At 47.2% G+C, this 14889-nt stretch overlaps 1 protein-coding gene across 1 annotated transcript; it reads left to right on the forward strand.

Annotated features, from left to right (window-relative positions):
* Nucleotides 1-13435: 13435 nt before the first annotated feature.
* On the forward strand, nt 13436-14549 carry Rprml (reprimo like). The gene has a single exon (XM_074045809.1). The coding sequence runs from the start codon at nt 13720-13722 to the stop codon at nt 14080-14082; it is 363 nt and encodes a 120-aa protein (XP_073901910.1). The 5' UTR covers nt 13436-13719; the 3' UTR covers nt 14083-14549.
* The last annotated feature ends 340 nt before the right edge of the window (nt 14550-14889 follow it).

Below are 14889 nucleotides of genomic sequence, written 5' to 3' on the forward strand. Positions count from 1 at the left end.
TCTCTTCCCTTCAGCAAAGTCATTATGTTGGTATTATCAAGATTTAGTACTGGAGATTTTTCACCAGTAGAGCACGTGTCTAGCATACAAGAGACCATTAATTTCATCCCCAGCACCACAAAAAAAGTAAAATAAAAAGATTTAAAAATTACATTGAAGGATTATAACAATCATATTGAGAGTACAAGAAAATTTAATGTATTTTCACCAAAATATATTTACATAAAACACTTTACTAATTTTTTCAGAGATGTTTCCCCAAAAGTTCATTTTCTTTTTAAAATTTAAAAAGTATCTGTGAGGGCTGGCTCAAGTGGTGAAGCACCCAGGTGGAAGGCCCTGTGTTCAATAGCCAGTGCCGTACACCCACATAGACAGATAGATAGGAAATTAATGGATATAAACTTTTTATCAAAATGATTTTAATAAATCCAAACACTTCATTTTAATTTTTTGGAAACATAACTAAAAACTGTTTGCTTTTATTTTTAAATTAAAACCTATAATCTAATATTCAATGGCCACTCCTTGCCAGGATAAAGAATCAGTATTGTGTTATGTCTGAGGGCTAGACATATATATACAAATTGTACAAAAAGTGTGCAATGTTGCAAACTTTCCCTCAGCTTCCATGTACTCCTAGGGCTAATACTGTACTAGTTTGTGATTCCCTCCAGAACCATGAGTAGATACACAAAAGCAGGAAGAAACTGCACCCTCAGTGCTATTAGAAAATAGGTCTTCATTGTGTTTGAATCTTTGGCATGCATGCTGAGAGGAAAGAGCTGATGAGATAATTAATTTGTCTTTTATCTAAGTATTTTTCTGTCATAGGCTCCCTGTCTGTGCTCTGAAACAGTGCCTAGCAGGGCCTCCATTAAACCTGTTGGGCTCTGTGTGTGTGTGTGTGTGTGTGTGTGTGTGTGTGTTCTCATGGACATAGGATAAGATGTGTAGAAGCATCTTGCTACAGTCTGGATCTTAACTGTCTGCTCAAAGACCCATGTCTTAAAGGCTTGGTCCCCAGCTTGGTGATATTGGGAGGTGGTGGAAACTTTAAGGGATACAGACTAGTGGGAGGTTTTAAGGATATTGGAGATCCTGTCTTTCTTTCTTTTTTGCTCCCTGGCCAAAAGGTGAGCAGGTCTGCTCCACCATACATTCCTGCTGTGATGTGCTGCCTCACCACAGGCCCAAAAGCAACAGGGCCAACTACCTGACTGTGGACTGGAACCTTCAAAACTGTGAGCCAAAAGAACCTTCTGCTAGGCACAGTGGCTTATGCCTGTAATCCTGGCACTCAGCAGAGTGAAGTGAGAAGATTATGAGTTTCAGGCCATCCTGGGCAACATAGCATGACACTGTCTTAAAAAGAAGATATATAAATAAACCTTTTCTCTTTATAAACTAATCATCTCAGATATGTATTATAGTAATTGAACGTTTTATGATTCAATTTATAGAAAAGTAGAAAATGCAAATAGATCTATAATGACAGAGAGCAGATTAGTAGTTCCTTGAGAATGGAGAAGTAGGAAAAGGTAAAAATAGGAGGAGGGGTCTCCAAGAAGCACAAGAAACTTGAGGGGGGGTGATGGTCATATTTACTATCTTCTTTGTACTCCATGACTGCGTGCAGTTTCTTGTATGTCAATACCAAGAAAAGAGAGGTGCATAAATATTAATAATTACTATCATTACACAAAACATATTTTGTGGATTTGATAACGATGACAATTGAACTGAATGAACATGTAGAAAAATATCCAAAAGGATATGCAAAAGCAGTACAGTGGCGAGTTTAGCAGAATGGAATGCGGTGGTTTCATTTTTATTTTTTGCCCTCCTATCTAATTTTCTAGTGACTACATGTTGTAGTAATAAAAGGTTTTTGCTGTAAAAACAAAACAAAACAAATTTTGTGGAAAGGGAGGTGGGGGTCAGGCATAGTTGAGAGCCAGCAGCATCAATTTGATCTGTAGGAAAAAACTCCTCCCATTTCCCCATCTTCAGACCAAGAAGATACTTGCTGTGCAATTCACCCAGAAGCCACCAGAGGGAAGAAGCGGCCCATGTACAGGAAGTGGGAGTGGAGGGTGGGGTTTGCAGGACTTCAACACAGTGTTCCTTCTTCTATGGTCCCTAGCCTGGGAGGTGGTCGTTACTCCCTTTATGACCCACAGAGCTGGGATTTGGCACATGGTCTCTTTGGGCCTGATTCCACTGTGCTGGTCCCTCAGTACCAGGAGATCCTGTGCTTCCAGGTCTTTTAAAAGGGGGTCCTGACTCCAGCAAGGTGACAGTCACAGTCCAAATCTGTCATCCAAGGGCTGAAATAGAGTAGTTGGAGGTGGCACGAGAGGGTCGTGACTCTCTAAGAAGAGAGTCTTTGGAAGACCCCCCACCTTGCCTGAAATTCAGATTTTCAGGATCAGAGGATACAGCACCACAGGTTTAGCTAACCAGATTATCACGTGACTGCAAGAATGGGACACTGGAAAGGTCATTTTTGTAAGGGAGAGTGAGCCCCATCAGTGTGGGGCAGGACGCACAGTGTCGGATGCAGGTATCATTTCACCTTCACAGCATTCTTAGAAAATTAGCAGCAGATTAAGCAACCACCCAAAGTCACAAAGCTGGTGGGAGGCAGCAGAAGGGATTGACACCATGTGGATTTAGCTATGTCTCTGTAGTACTTTCTTAAACAGACTTTCTCTGTTCTTCAGTTCATGTGTTAAACTGGCCGGAGTTGATAGCAGATGGTGAATATTTCGGTTTAGCCTTCTGGAGATAAATCTTATAACACATCAGGAGAAAGTCAGTTGGGCCCTTGTGAGGGTCCTGGAAAGAGGTCCCATTCCCAATCCCTCAGCCCTTTGTGTCAGCATTTACAAGGTGTGAAGTTCTGTGCTAAGCTTGAATCTTTAACCATGATAGTATCTGAAGGGCAGGTGAGCAGAGGGCAGTGACAAGGAATTAAGGGCCATGTGACCCTTAGCAATCCAGTGACAGTGTTCACTCACAGGAGTGTCACAAGTCGGTCAACCCTAGTGGAGTCCTGAGCAGGTGACTAGATCAGGATGCAGGCCAGAAAATGCATAAGGTATCAGAGCAAGGTCAAGCATCCTGGTGACCAGGTACCTCCTGCTCATGGTGTGTGAGTGGGTGAGGTGCCCTGAAGTTTCTCACCATCTCCTTGGCTTTGGACCAGCTCAAATGGAATTATGCAGATTGAACCCTCAGGTGACATGCCCCAGGAGGGGGTCCTTCTGGTTCTGGATTCTGCAGAAGTCAATGGTCCTGGGCTGGTGCCCACCATACCCCTTTTCCCCATTCTACATTCTGTGGACACATGGGGAGGTTGATACTGGCTCTGGGTACAGGGTCCCAAGCTACAGGTGGGTGGACAAAGTAAAAGGAAGCCTGAGTTAAACAGGCCCTCACAGGCCTGGGCCCCAGCTTCATATCATAGACAGAAAGATTAAGATCTGGACCATGGCCTTGGCCAATGCCACACACACACAGTGAGCTGTTAGGAGCACTGGCTCCTGTTGCCCCAGTGTGCATCAGTAGCTAAACCTAGCCAGTCCAGGGAGGAGCTTCAAAGCAGGAAGGCAGGGGTGGTGGGCTCTGTTGTTAAGGACAGGCACAGGCTCAGAGGTTGATGGCTGCTTGACGCTGTGAGAAGTGTCCTCAGGATGATGAGTCAGGACAACACTGCCTTTCCCCAGGAGGCAGTGAAGTAGCTGATGACAGCTGCCTTTTTGTACTTTGCCTTTAAAAAAATTTAAGCTGGTTGCAGTGGTACAAACTCTAGTTCTAGCTATTTGGGAGGCTGAGGCATTGAGTACCTACTGTGTGTCAAATAACATATCTACCATCCATCCTGCAACAAGGGCAGACTAGAACCTCTTCACAGCCTGCATTTCCTGCCTTTCTTGCAGCACCCTGAGTCTCTGTGAGGCTGGGACCAGCTTCTGTTGGGCACAGTGTGCTCACCCGTGGCCTGGGGATGTTGTTTGATTATTCACTAATTTCTGTATTTGTTCCCAATGCAAAAAAATTAGCTTGTTATGCTATGGACTACATTATCTTTTGGTAGTGATTATAAGATAGAAGTACATAGGTGGAACATACGGAAAATGCAGATAAATAAAAGAATAAAATCAAAACCCCTCATTCTCACTCAACAGATGTTTCAGCATTTATTGTTTACATATATGAGTATGTGTGTAGAAATTTACAAAACACAGGATCAGACAGTACACACTCTTAGATAATTAGCTTTCCTTCACTTTATAGTAGTACGTTATCAGTTTTTTGTCACTGTGACAAAATACCTGAGAAAAACAAATTGAAGGAGGAAGGCTTTATTTTGGCTCATGGTTTCAGAGGCTTCAGTCCATGGTCACCTGGCTCCAGTAGCATGGGTCCTGGGGGGAGGCAGAACATCATGGCAGCAGGAGTACATGGTAGCAGGCTTTCTCCTTCTTGTGATTTTGTTCCATCCAGTCCTCCAGCCTCTCGGATGGTGCTGGCTCCATTGCTATAGTGAGGCACAACATCATGGTGCAGGAGTGTGGTGGAGACTGTCACATTACAGCCGCCAGGAAGCAGAAAGGCCAAGAGCAAGTCTGTGCTATTCTGCTTCTCCTGCTTCTGCTCCATCCAGTCTCCCAGCCTATCGGATGGTGACACCCACACTCAAGGCAAGTCTTCCTACCCCCTCGGTGGCTCTCTCACATACTAATTATCTTTGGAAATGCCTCCAGAGACACATCAGAAGTGTGCTTCACTGATCTCCTAGAAACTTCTCAATCCAATCAAGTTGACAATCAAGATTAACCATCACAAGTAATAAATAGCAACCATCTTTCTGGACCATTGAATATTCATGTGTAACAGTGGCTCTGCATTAGATTCTCCTGAAAACACTGATGCCTAGGCTCCACCTCTAGTCAATGTAATTAATCTGGGGTGGGGCTAGATTTGGGGATTTTTCTAAAAACTCCCCTGGCAGTTCCAATGTGCAGCTAGCTGGAGAGCTGTGCCATCCCATCATTTCTCAACAGGGGGTCTGCATGCCATTTGCTGAAGAGATACTCTGTAATTTGTTCAGTCTCCTTTCCTTGGTCATTCAGGTTGGTTCCAATTTTTACATTATTAGTAATCAAGAGATGGCAAACTTTTTCCGTAAGGTAGAATATAGTTTAGCCTTTGCAGGCCCCATGGTCTCTGTTGAAATTGTTTAATTCTGTCATTGTGCCACAAAAGCAACCACAGACAATATATAAAGGAATGAACCTGGCTGTGTTCCAATAAAACTTTATTTGCAAAAGTAGATGGCATTCAGATTTGCCTCCTCAGCCATGGTTTACTAACCCGTGTTATAAACAATATGTAGTGAGTCTCCTTTGAAGCTAAACCTTCTGGTAGGAGATTATCATTTTTTTTGACAATAGTTTTTGTACTGTTTATTTTTAGAAGTAGGAACTTTCTTCAAATGGAACTTTATAAAACTCTTAAAAACAACACTTGAGTCATTTGCTAGCATAAATATATTTTATAAATTCAATGTACAATGTTTAGAAAGTTAGTTATGGTGTTTAGGTGATGGCTGCAGTTTTTTTCATCTGTTCTAACACCTGTGACATTCAAGTCAGTTCTGAGAACCAACAAAGCACTTCTGTGGAACCCCAGTGTTCACAAGGAACACAATTTGACAACTATGTTAGCTAGACTTTTGTATCACTGTTACAAAATACTGACACAAACAATTGAAGGGGAGAATTATTTATTGTGGCTCACAGTTTCAGAGGGTTCAGTCCATGGTTCCCTGGCTTTGTGTTTCTGGGCCTGCGATGAGGCAGCACAGCATGGCAGTGGGAGCATGTGAGGGGGAGGCTGTTTATTAATGGTGGACAGGAAGCAGAGAGAGCAGCTCACATATGGCAGACAGGAAGCAGAGCAGAATCATCATAGGGAGACACCAAGGCAAGATGTAGCCCCAAGAGCACACCCCCTTCCCGTTTCCTCATCTGGGGCCCCACCTCCTGCCTTGTACCACCTCGCAATAACGCCACCATGTTACCAATCCAACCAGAGATTATCCATTTATGAGATGGGAGCCCTCATGATTCAATCGTCTCTGGAAATGCCTTCACAGACACACCCTGAGATTGCTTACCTATCTCTTAAGTGGTTCTCAACCCAATCAACTTGACAATCAAAATCAACCCTCACAACAACCACTTTTTTGGGGGAGGACGGGATTGAGGTTTGACCTCAGGGCTTCTTACTTGCAATACAGGCACTCTACCAGTTGAGCTACACCTCCAGTCCATTTTGCTCTGGTTCACTGACCTTTAAAGGCTGTCCTCCAAATCTCAGACTCCCAAGTAATTAGCATTTTAGGCATGAGTCACTGGCTACAACCACCCATGGGATAAATTCCTGGAAGTGGAACTGCTGGAGCAAAGGACCTGGACCTTTTAAAAGATTCTTTATATGGCAGCTGGGTCCCCAAAGTGGGTGTTCTAAGAGGACCAGTCCCAGTGATCAAGCATTTGTCAAACCTCTGCCTGCAATGCATTTGCAACTGTCCATTGGTCAGAGTGATTCACGTGGCAATCCAGAGCCAATGTGGTAAAGATGAACAAAGTGTGAATCTCCAAAGTCATGGTTCATTGGTAGTCACCAAACAGTCTGTCAGAGTTCACATGCTCACCCCTTACAGCTCCTCAAGATCAGGGCAGAAGCGGGACCAAGACTGGCCCAGCTGCAATCGTGTGTCCCCTTATATCTGGGGGAGGGGAACGATAAATGATACCCACCACTGTAGCTGGTTGAAATGCGGAAGGACTATTCCTCAAAAGAAAGCAGGCGATATTTAGGGAACACAAAGCAAGCACTGCCTATTTCTTCTGGAGCAAGACACGGCATCGTAAGCATGTGGCCTTTTGTGACTGTCTTATTGCCCTTAAAATAATGTTTTAATACTGAACAGTTGTTCAGCAATAAGGTTCAGCCATATCGTAGCATGGGTCAGTACCTTCTTCCTGTCTATGAATGTTATTCCATTGTATGGATAAATTATATTTTGCTTATCCATTCTTGCAACAAGGAGCATTTGTGCTGTTTCCATCTGTTGGCCAATGCGAATAGTGCAGCTATGAACATGGGTGAACGTATATTTGCTTGAATGCCAGTTCACTTCTCTGGGGTCTGTCCCTGTGAGTGGCCGTACTCATTCATGACCTTTGGCCTCATCCATTGCAGCAGCCTCCAATCTGTCCTCCCTGATGCCAAGACATGACGGCACAGGGGACCATGTCCCTTCTTTTTCACAAATATAACCACATGTTCATGGCTGAACTTTTGAAAAAGGTAGAGAAGTATTGTTTTATCTTTAATCTGGGGGAATGATAATATTAGATGGATTTTGTGCACCCCAATGACTTAGAGAGAGCCCTGAGTGTCCTTGCACCCCTGCCTCTTCTGACTCTCCTCACTGCCTCTCAATGCTGATCCCCTGGCTCCTCAGCCTCTGAGCCACTGCCAATGTTATTCCTTGTGGTCCTTGCCCTTCCTGCCCTTCTTGCCTGCTCTGTTCTTACCATTTCCAGTTCAGCTCTCCTGGGTACTGTTCCCCCTGCATGTCACACATACCTGAAAGTGGCCAGGACCACTGTGTCTAGAACAGGTTTGATCACTGTATTAGCCTTCTATATACATAAGGAAATATGTGAGACAGGCTAACTTATAAGTAAAAAGTTTCTTCAGCTCACAGTTTTGGAGGTTCCAATTTCAAAACCAGTAGGCTCCGTTGTTTGGCCTCTGGTGAGGGTGGTGGGTGACAGGAGGGGCAGGTTCGCTCCTTGGATAACCACACTCTCACAAGAGTCACCAAGGATGCATACCCTCAATGATCCAAGAACCTCCACTGGGCACCACCTCTTAAAGGTTCACCAGCTCCCAGCACCACCACACTGCAAACAAAGCCTTTAACGTTTAACACACGGACACTTGAGGGACATGCCAACAACAGGCAAACCATAGCAGCCACAAAGCAGCCCTAACTTTACCTCCAGTCCACGACACATCAAACACGCCCAAGTGTCTGAGCCACCCAGGGAACCACGCTCATGGGTCCCCGTCATTAGGGGCTGGCATGTTGCTACATCCTTGGATTGACCGTTGGCAGTGAGGAGGGGCACAAATGCGCAACCCAGAAGGATCCTTCTCTCCTTTTTCTTTCCTCCAGGCTTGTTCTTTGTGCTCAGGAAGCCAGATGTTTTGCGGTTTAATTACACACTGCAGTTGGAAGCACAGAATGTCAGGGCTGGAAAGGAAGGACCTTGTTATAAATAATAGCTACCAGGATTTATTGAGCATTTACTCTGAGCCAGGCGCCGTGCCAGGCCCTTTTCCAGGCATGACCTTATTTAACCTTCTTGTCAAGTATCATCCCCATTGTCTAGGGAAGGAAACTGAGGCTTAGAGAGGCTACAGGGAAATTCTCAAAGTGTGCCGAGTGGCAGTGGCACAAGGTATCAGTTGATGTTAGAAAAAGAGTACTGTTGTCAAAGGCTGCATCCTTCATCCTATTCACAAGGTGCGCCCACATATGAGAGGCCCTGAGAAGTCCCGCAGCAAAGAAACTATTTAAGCCAGTGTCTCTTCTCAGAGCGACTGCTCCAGAGAGCATGGTGTGGGGACTGCAGGTAATGACCTATTTCCTCATTTCACAGACAGGGTAAGGAGGCCAGGCAGAACATCAGGGGCTGACCAGGAACAGACCTGAGGTCCCACGTTTCCCCATGCCCAGAGCTGAGGAACACAGACAATGGTCCATTTGGTTTATGAATCTGTTTTTGTAAATAAAGTTGGGTTTCTTGTGTTTTGTTTTGTCTTGTTTTGTTTTTTGTGGTTCTGGGGATTAAACTCAGGGCCTTGTACTTGCTAGGCAGGTGCTCTTCTACTTCAGTCATGCCTCCAGCCCTTTCTGCTTTCACTATTTTTGAAACAGGATGTCGAGTTTATGCCTGGGCTGGTCTGGACTGTGATCCTCCTATTCATGCTTGCCTTTGTAGTGGGGATTACAGGAATGCTCCACCAAACCCAGCTTTTTATTGGTCAACACGGGGCCTGGAACAGCAACCCTCCCAATCTCTGCCTCCTGACTGGCTATGATTACAAGGCTTGAGCTATGGTGCCCAGCTATGTATAAAGTTTTGTTGAAGTTTTTTTTTTTGATCAAGGCTCTTTGACTAATGGATAAGCCAATCAAAGATGGGAGAGGATGGTTGACTTGTCCAACAAGGAGCAAGAAATAGATCTCAGATCTCTGAAATCCACATGTTCTCTAATGCACAAGTCAACCAGGCATGGTAATGTACATCTGTAATCCCAGCACTTGGGAGGCTGAGGCAAGAGGATCCTGAGTTACAGGTCAGCCTGTCTACATATTGACACCATGACTCAAAAAAATAAGTAAATAACTGGGTATGGTGGTACATGCTTGTAATCCCAGAACATGGGAGGCTGAAGCAGGGGGATACAGAGTTCAAGGCCAGCCTGGGCTACAAAGCAAAACCCTGTCTGAAAAAAATAAAACAAAATAAATAAGGGCTGAGCGTAGTGGCTCATGCTTGCAATCCCAGCTGCTTGGGAGGCAGAGAACAGGAGCATCATGGTTTGAAGCTGTCTTGAGCGAAAAAAAAGTAACCAAGACTCTCCGCCAAAAATTTAGCAAGACTTCCATGCAAAACTGGCATGGTGGTGCATGTCTATAATCCCGCCTGCCTCCCAGCTATTCGGGAAGTGTAGGTAGAAGGATCACCCAGGACAAAAAGCATTGAGACACTAAAGGAAAAATGACTAAAGCAAATAAAGGGCTGAGGGTGTGCCTCAAATGGTAGAGCACCTGCCTGCCTAGCAAGAGCAAGGCTCTGAGTTCAAACCTCAGTATCAGTCAAAAATAAATAAACAAATAAAACCTAAATCAGACAGATTTAGGGAGGGGCATGAAGTCACCCAAGACCTGTGACACCTGTCTCTACTCTCCACTGTGTACACCTGCATGGCCCCTTTCCACAGCTCACAGAGACTACCCCCCGCCAAGGCATTTCTCACACTGTTTTGGGTAAAGCCACCTTGGCCTGAACACCTGGGGGCCTCCCTCTGCCTTCCACCTCCTTCCAGTAAACAGAACAAGGACTGACCCCACAGGGCAAAGGCTGAACAGGGCATCCCGTGTTCAGTTCTGTACCAGATACAGTAATATATCATTAGGCTGCCCCTCTGCCAGCTTGAAACGTGAGAACATTTGGACAGCAACTGTTCAGAAGACAATCTGCCTGTTCCAGGACGAGTTTGCCAAAAATTGAATAGTGTAAACAGGATCCAAGGGGGGTTATTTGAAAACACTTCCCCAAAATTAATTCCATTCAAGGTCTCCTGGGCATCCCTGAAGTAAATGGTCCTCCCATAGTCATCTATTTCCATTTCTCTAAGCGGGGAGAGGAATTATAGCTGGATGTGCAAATAAAATCATTTTTACCTCTTCATTACAATGGTTCATGCATGCAAAGAGCACTTTATTAACCTTGTTTAAAATGCAAATGATTTAAAATACCTGCTAATACAGACATTTTACTTCCCATAGGTCCAGCCAGCCAGTCTTACTAATTAAGGAGGGTTGTTAACCTCTGGCTGTGGGGGAGAGAGACTTCTTACTGAACCTGATGGCTCAGGCATGACAAAGGGCTAAAGGCTCACGCAGAAACAGCTGCAGGCACAGGACACCGCAACCTCTCCCAGGAAGCCAGACTGCCACATGGCCCTTCCAGAGCCAGGATATACAGACTGGACCTGAGGTAGAGGGTAAAAATAATCCCTTGTGGGTGGCAGCTAGGCCTAGAGGCACCTGCTTCATCCTCTCAGAGAAGGAGAGGCAACCCAGTTGACAGACAGCTCCTGGGGTCCTGAGTCCCCTCCCCAGGTCTTGGACTTCCATTTTTCCCTGACAGCCAGGTTCTCCCCACACATCCCCTCTCACCCACAGCAAGTGCTGGAGAAAGTGGAGGCTTGGCTATGCAGCTAAAAGCATTCAAATCCTGGCTGTGCTGCTTTCCAGCTTTGTGACCTCAGGCAGGACTTTTTCCTGAGTCTGCATTTTCTCATCTGTCAAATGGAACTAAGGACTTCTTTCTACAAGGATTAAACAGAGAGCTAAGGTTCCATTCTGCAGCCTCACTCTCTACCTTCCATCTCTCTTCCACCAGTTGCTCACCTTCTAGCTCATTCGTTAAGTGTGGCTATGAGGCAAGGCAGCTGCCATGTCATGAGGACACTCGAGCAGTCCTACAGAGAGGCAATATTAAGGGGCTAAAGTCTCCCTGCCAACAGCCAAGGAGACACAGAAGCCTCCTGCTGACAGCCATATGAGGGAGAAGGCTCAAGAACAAGTCCTTTACCTTCAGTCCAATCTTCAGATGACTGTGACCTTGGCCAACACCTGACCACAACCTCATGAGGGACTCTGAGCCCAAACCACCAAACTAAGCTGCTTCCAGATTTCTGGCTCTTGGGAATGGTGGGGGAGAATAAATGTGTGCTCAGTTTGGGGACTTGCCATGCAGTAATCAGTGACTATGGCTCTTACCTTCCAGGGTTATTACAAGGTTTGAGCTAATATACATCAACTGCAACCAACCAAATTTGGGTGCTGACCAATCAAGACTCCCACTACTGACATGCAAAAGCCTAACATACCAAATCTACACGCAGAAACAGTGAGTCAATATGTGAAAACAGAGCTCTGACCAGACACCTATACCAAGAGCCCAGGAAGCCAAACGGCTACCCCTGTAGCAATCAGCCCCAAATGGCCAACACTCGATCAATAACTGATATCTTCCCTAATTTTGTTCCTACTTCCAAAGCAGGACAAACAGGTCAAAGCAAACATGTTCCCGTAACCAATCACATGGACAGTGCTCTTCCAGTGAGCCCACTTACAGCTTTCCTGTGCCAACAGCCCCTGTCTGGGCACACCTGAAGCCTTCCCTTTTTCCCACTATAAAGCTTCCCAGTCCTCTGCCTGACTTTGAGTCTCTGTGAAATACAACTGAGTGGCTGACTCTTGCCACTTTGAGCTCTGAATGACTAGCCTAGGCTTGTTCCCATTTGGGGAAAGGAGGTTTCTGTTTATTTCCATGAGCCCAAGTTCTCGCTCCCTTCCTGCTCCAGATCAAAAACAACACCTTCTCCCCATCCCGGAGAAATAGTCTCAGGGATGATGAAAGAGAGGCGAACAGGAATAATTAAGAACCTAGCTTTGGAACAAGACAGATCTGGCTCTGTCCTGAGTGTATCAATACATATCCTATTTCCTCACATCAAGGGGACAGTCCCCCCCAAGACTCAAAGGCTGGGATGAGCATCCAGTGAGGTCATATATTTAGTGCACTGAGCATATAATAAGTGCTTAATAAAGCAAAAGTCAGCTATCACCTCAGCCTCCTCACAACTCAAACAGCTACTCCCCACCCCCTTTCTTTGCAGCAAGCAGCTGACTTCAGCTGGACAGAGTCAAGGGCATGAGCTCCAAGTCCAGGATATATCAAGGTCAGGGGTTGTTCTAAGGCGAAAACTGGGGAAAGGACATAACAGAGTGTTTCTCTAAAGAAATTCAACTGGCCAAAAGCAGAGAACACCCTGTGCAGGCCAGATACCTGCTGTACAAAACAGTACGCACATTACAGTAGGCAAGAACACTGCAACCCGATTTCCAATATATGAACACAGACCCACACAAATAGAAAAGGGGGGAAGGGTTTGTACCTAGTTGTAGCATGACCCTCACTGGTCATTAAGATTATGAGGTTTTAGAGTTTTTTTAAATGTCACTAATCCATGCTTCCTGACTAGCCTACAATGACTATGTTTTTGGAAAAAGAAAAGGAGAAAATAACTTTTTTTCATTAAAAAATTAAATCGGAGTGGGCAGGAGAGATAGGGAAGGAGGCAGAGAGTGACCACTGGAAAGGCAGTGGCGGGGGATAGGAGGGGAGGCTGGAAGGCCTGAGACCCCGGGGCCATGGCCCAGTGGAGTGGGAAAACAGTAGGGGTCAAGGCTACTCCTCTGATATTTACAAAGTCTTACTGGGCCTTAAAGAGTGGAGAAGAGATTTGGGGCACACTTCTAAAAGGACTTGACCTCTAAGAGCACCAAATCCTGCAGTGGGCACCCTGGGGAGATTTTCTAGTCTAGAACAGACAGCAGCCCCCGGGAAGGGGTCGAGCTTCCCACGCACCCACCCAGCCTCCCTGAGCAGGGTGCGCTAGCGGCTGGATCTGCTTCCCCCGCCATCCCCACTCCCAGCCCCACCCCGCCCGACGCCCCGGCGGGGCGGGGCCGGACTGAGGCCAGGGGCGGGGCGGCCGGGCAGGCGAGGCGCTCTGTGGGCGACCCAGACGCGCGCTCCTTTCTCGAGCTCCAGATCCCGCGCCGCCTGTTGCTCGCTCCTCCGGGCTCCATAGCTCGCCTGGTGTCCAGGGGTAGGCGGCTCGAGAGAGTGTCAGCGCGTGGGCAGCTTCCTTCCTTCCTCCCCTCCCAGCTCACGAGTGATCAGAGGACCCGGAGAGTCCCCAAGAGCGCGAACGCGGCCAGCATCCCGGTGCGCCCAGCGCCAAGATCCCCGGCGCCTTGCCGCGATGAACGCGACCTTCCTGAATCACAGCGGCTTGGAAGACGTGAACGGCGTGGGCAGTGGCGCCGGGGCGGCCCTGGGAAACCGCAGCCACGGGCTGGGCAAGTGGCTAGACTGCTGCCCTGGGGGCGCGCCGCTGACCGCCAACGACGGGGTCCCCGCGGGGCTGACGCCCGACGAGCGCAGCCTGTGGGTGTCGCGCGTGGCGCAGATCGCCGTGCTCTGCGTGCTGTCGCTCACCGTGATCTTCGGCGTTTTCTTCCTGGGCTGCAACCTGCTCATTAAGTCCGAGAGCATGATCAACTTTCTGGTGGAGGAGCGCCGGCCCTCCAAGGATGTAGGTGCCGCCATCCTAGGGCTGTACTGAGCGCCGCGCCGGCCGCCCTCACCAGCGCCGCTGCAAGGAGAAGGGAGACCCAGACCCTCGTCTCCCCTCGTTTCGGCCTTCGCCTCCGAGCGGACAGCTCGAGGGCAGCGACGTACCTTGGATAGCCCCCGCCTGGACATCGCGGAACTCGCGGCGGCGGGGCGGGAGGGACTTCCATGCCTGGCTTGATCCTGTGTGCGCTGCAGCCTGGGCTGGGGGCAGGAGGGTTCTTAACAGTTTTTTGTTTTGAAAGAAGTTTGGGCAGAGTGGGGAGCGTAAACGTGCAATGCAGTGAGGGGCTGCGGTCGCTGTCATGGGAATTTTGTGTGTGTTGGTGGGAGCAATGTGGGGACGGGTTACCAGAAGAATTGGGGCAGAGTGGTTGTAGAATTGGAGACGCAGAGACTGTAGCTCGGATTTTGCATCTAAAACAAATTTTGTAATAAAACTGCAGCCGTCGGGCTTCTGGTTGCTTCCCAAGTGGGGGTGGGGGTGTGTGTGGCAGAGCAGCGGGAGGGGGTGACATGTGACCTAGTAATAGGACACTTTGACTCCGTCCAGAAAATTCTAGCCCCACTGTGAGCCGCCTGGGGAGCTGTGGAGGCACTGGGGCCCTGCACCCAGGAGAGGGATAAAGGAAAAAGCAGCTGTTTGTCTATGTGGTCAGAGGAGGAGGCAGGTCCTTCCCAGCAGGCAGACAGTTGGTGAAATTATTAGAAATTTGAGTCCCTTCGTGAGATGAAAAGAAAGAAATTAAGTGAATTGAATAAAATTCGATTGAGGTGGGGAAGCTAGATCTAGTTATGA

This window comes from Castor canadensis, chromosome 11, assembly GCF_047511655.1.
Source record: "Castor canadensis chromosome 11, mCasCan1.hap1v2, whole genome shotgun sequence".
Taxonomy (NCBI): domain Eukaryota; kingdom Metazoa; phylum Chordata; class Mammalia; order Rodentia; family Castoridae; genus Castor; species Castor canadensis.

Coding starts and splice junctions, on each gene's coding strand:
- Rprml (XM_074045809.1), top strand. CDS start 13,720: ATGAACGCGACCTTCCTGAATCACAGCGGCTTGGAAGACGTGAACGGC.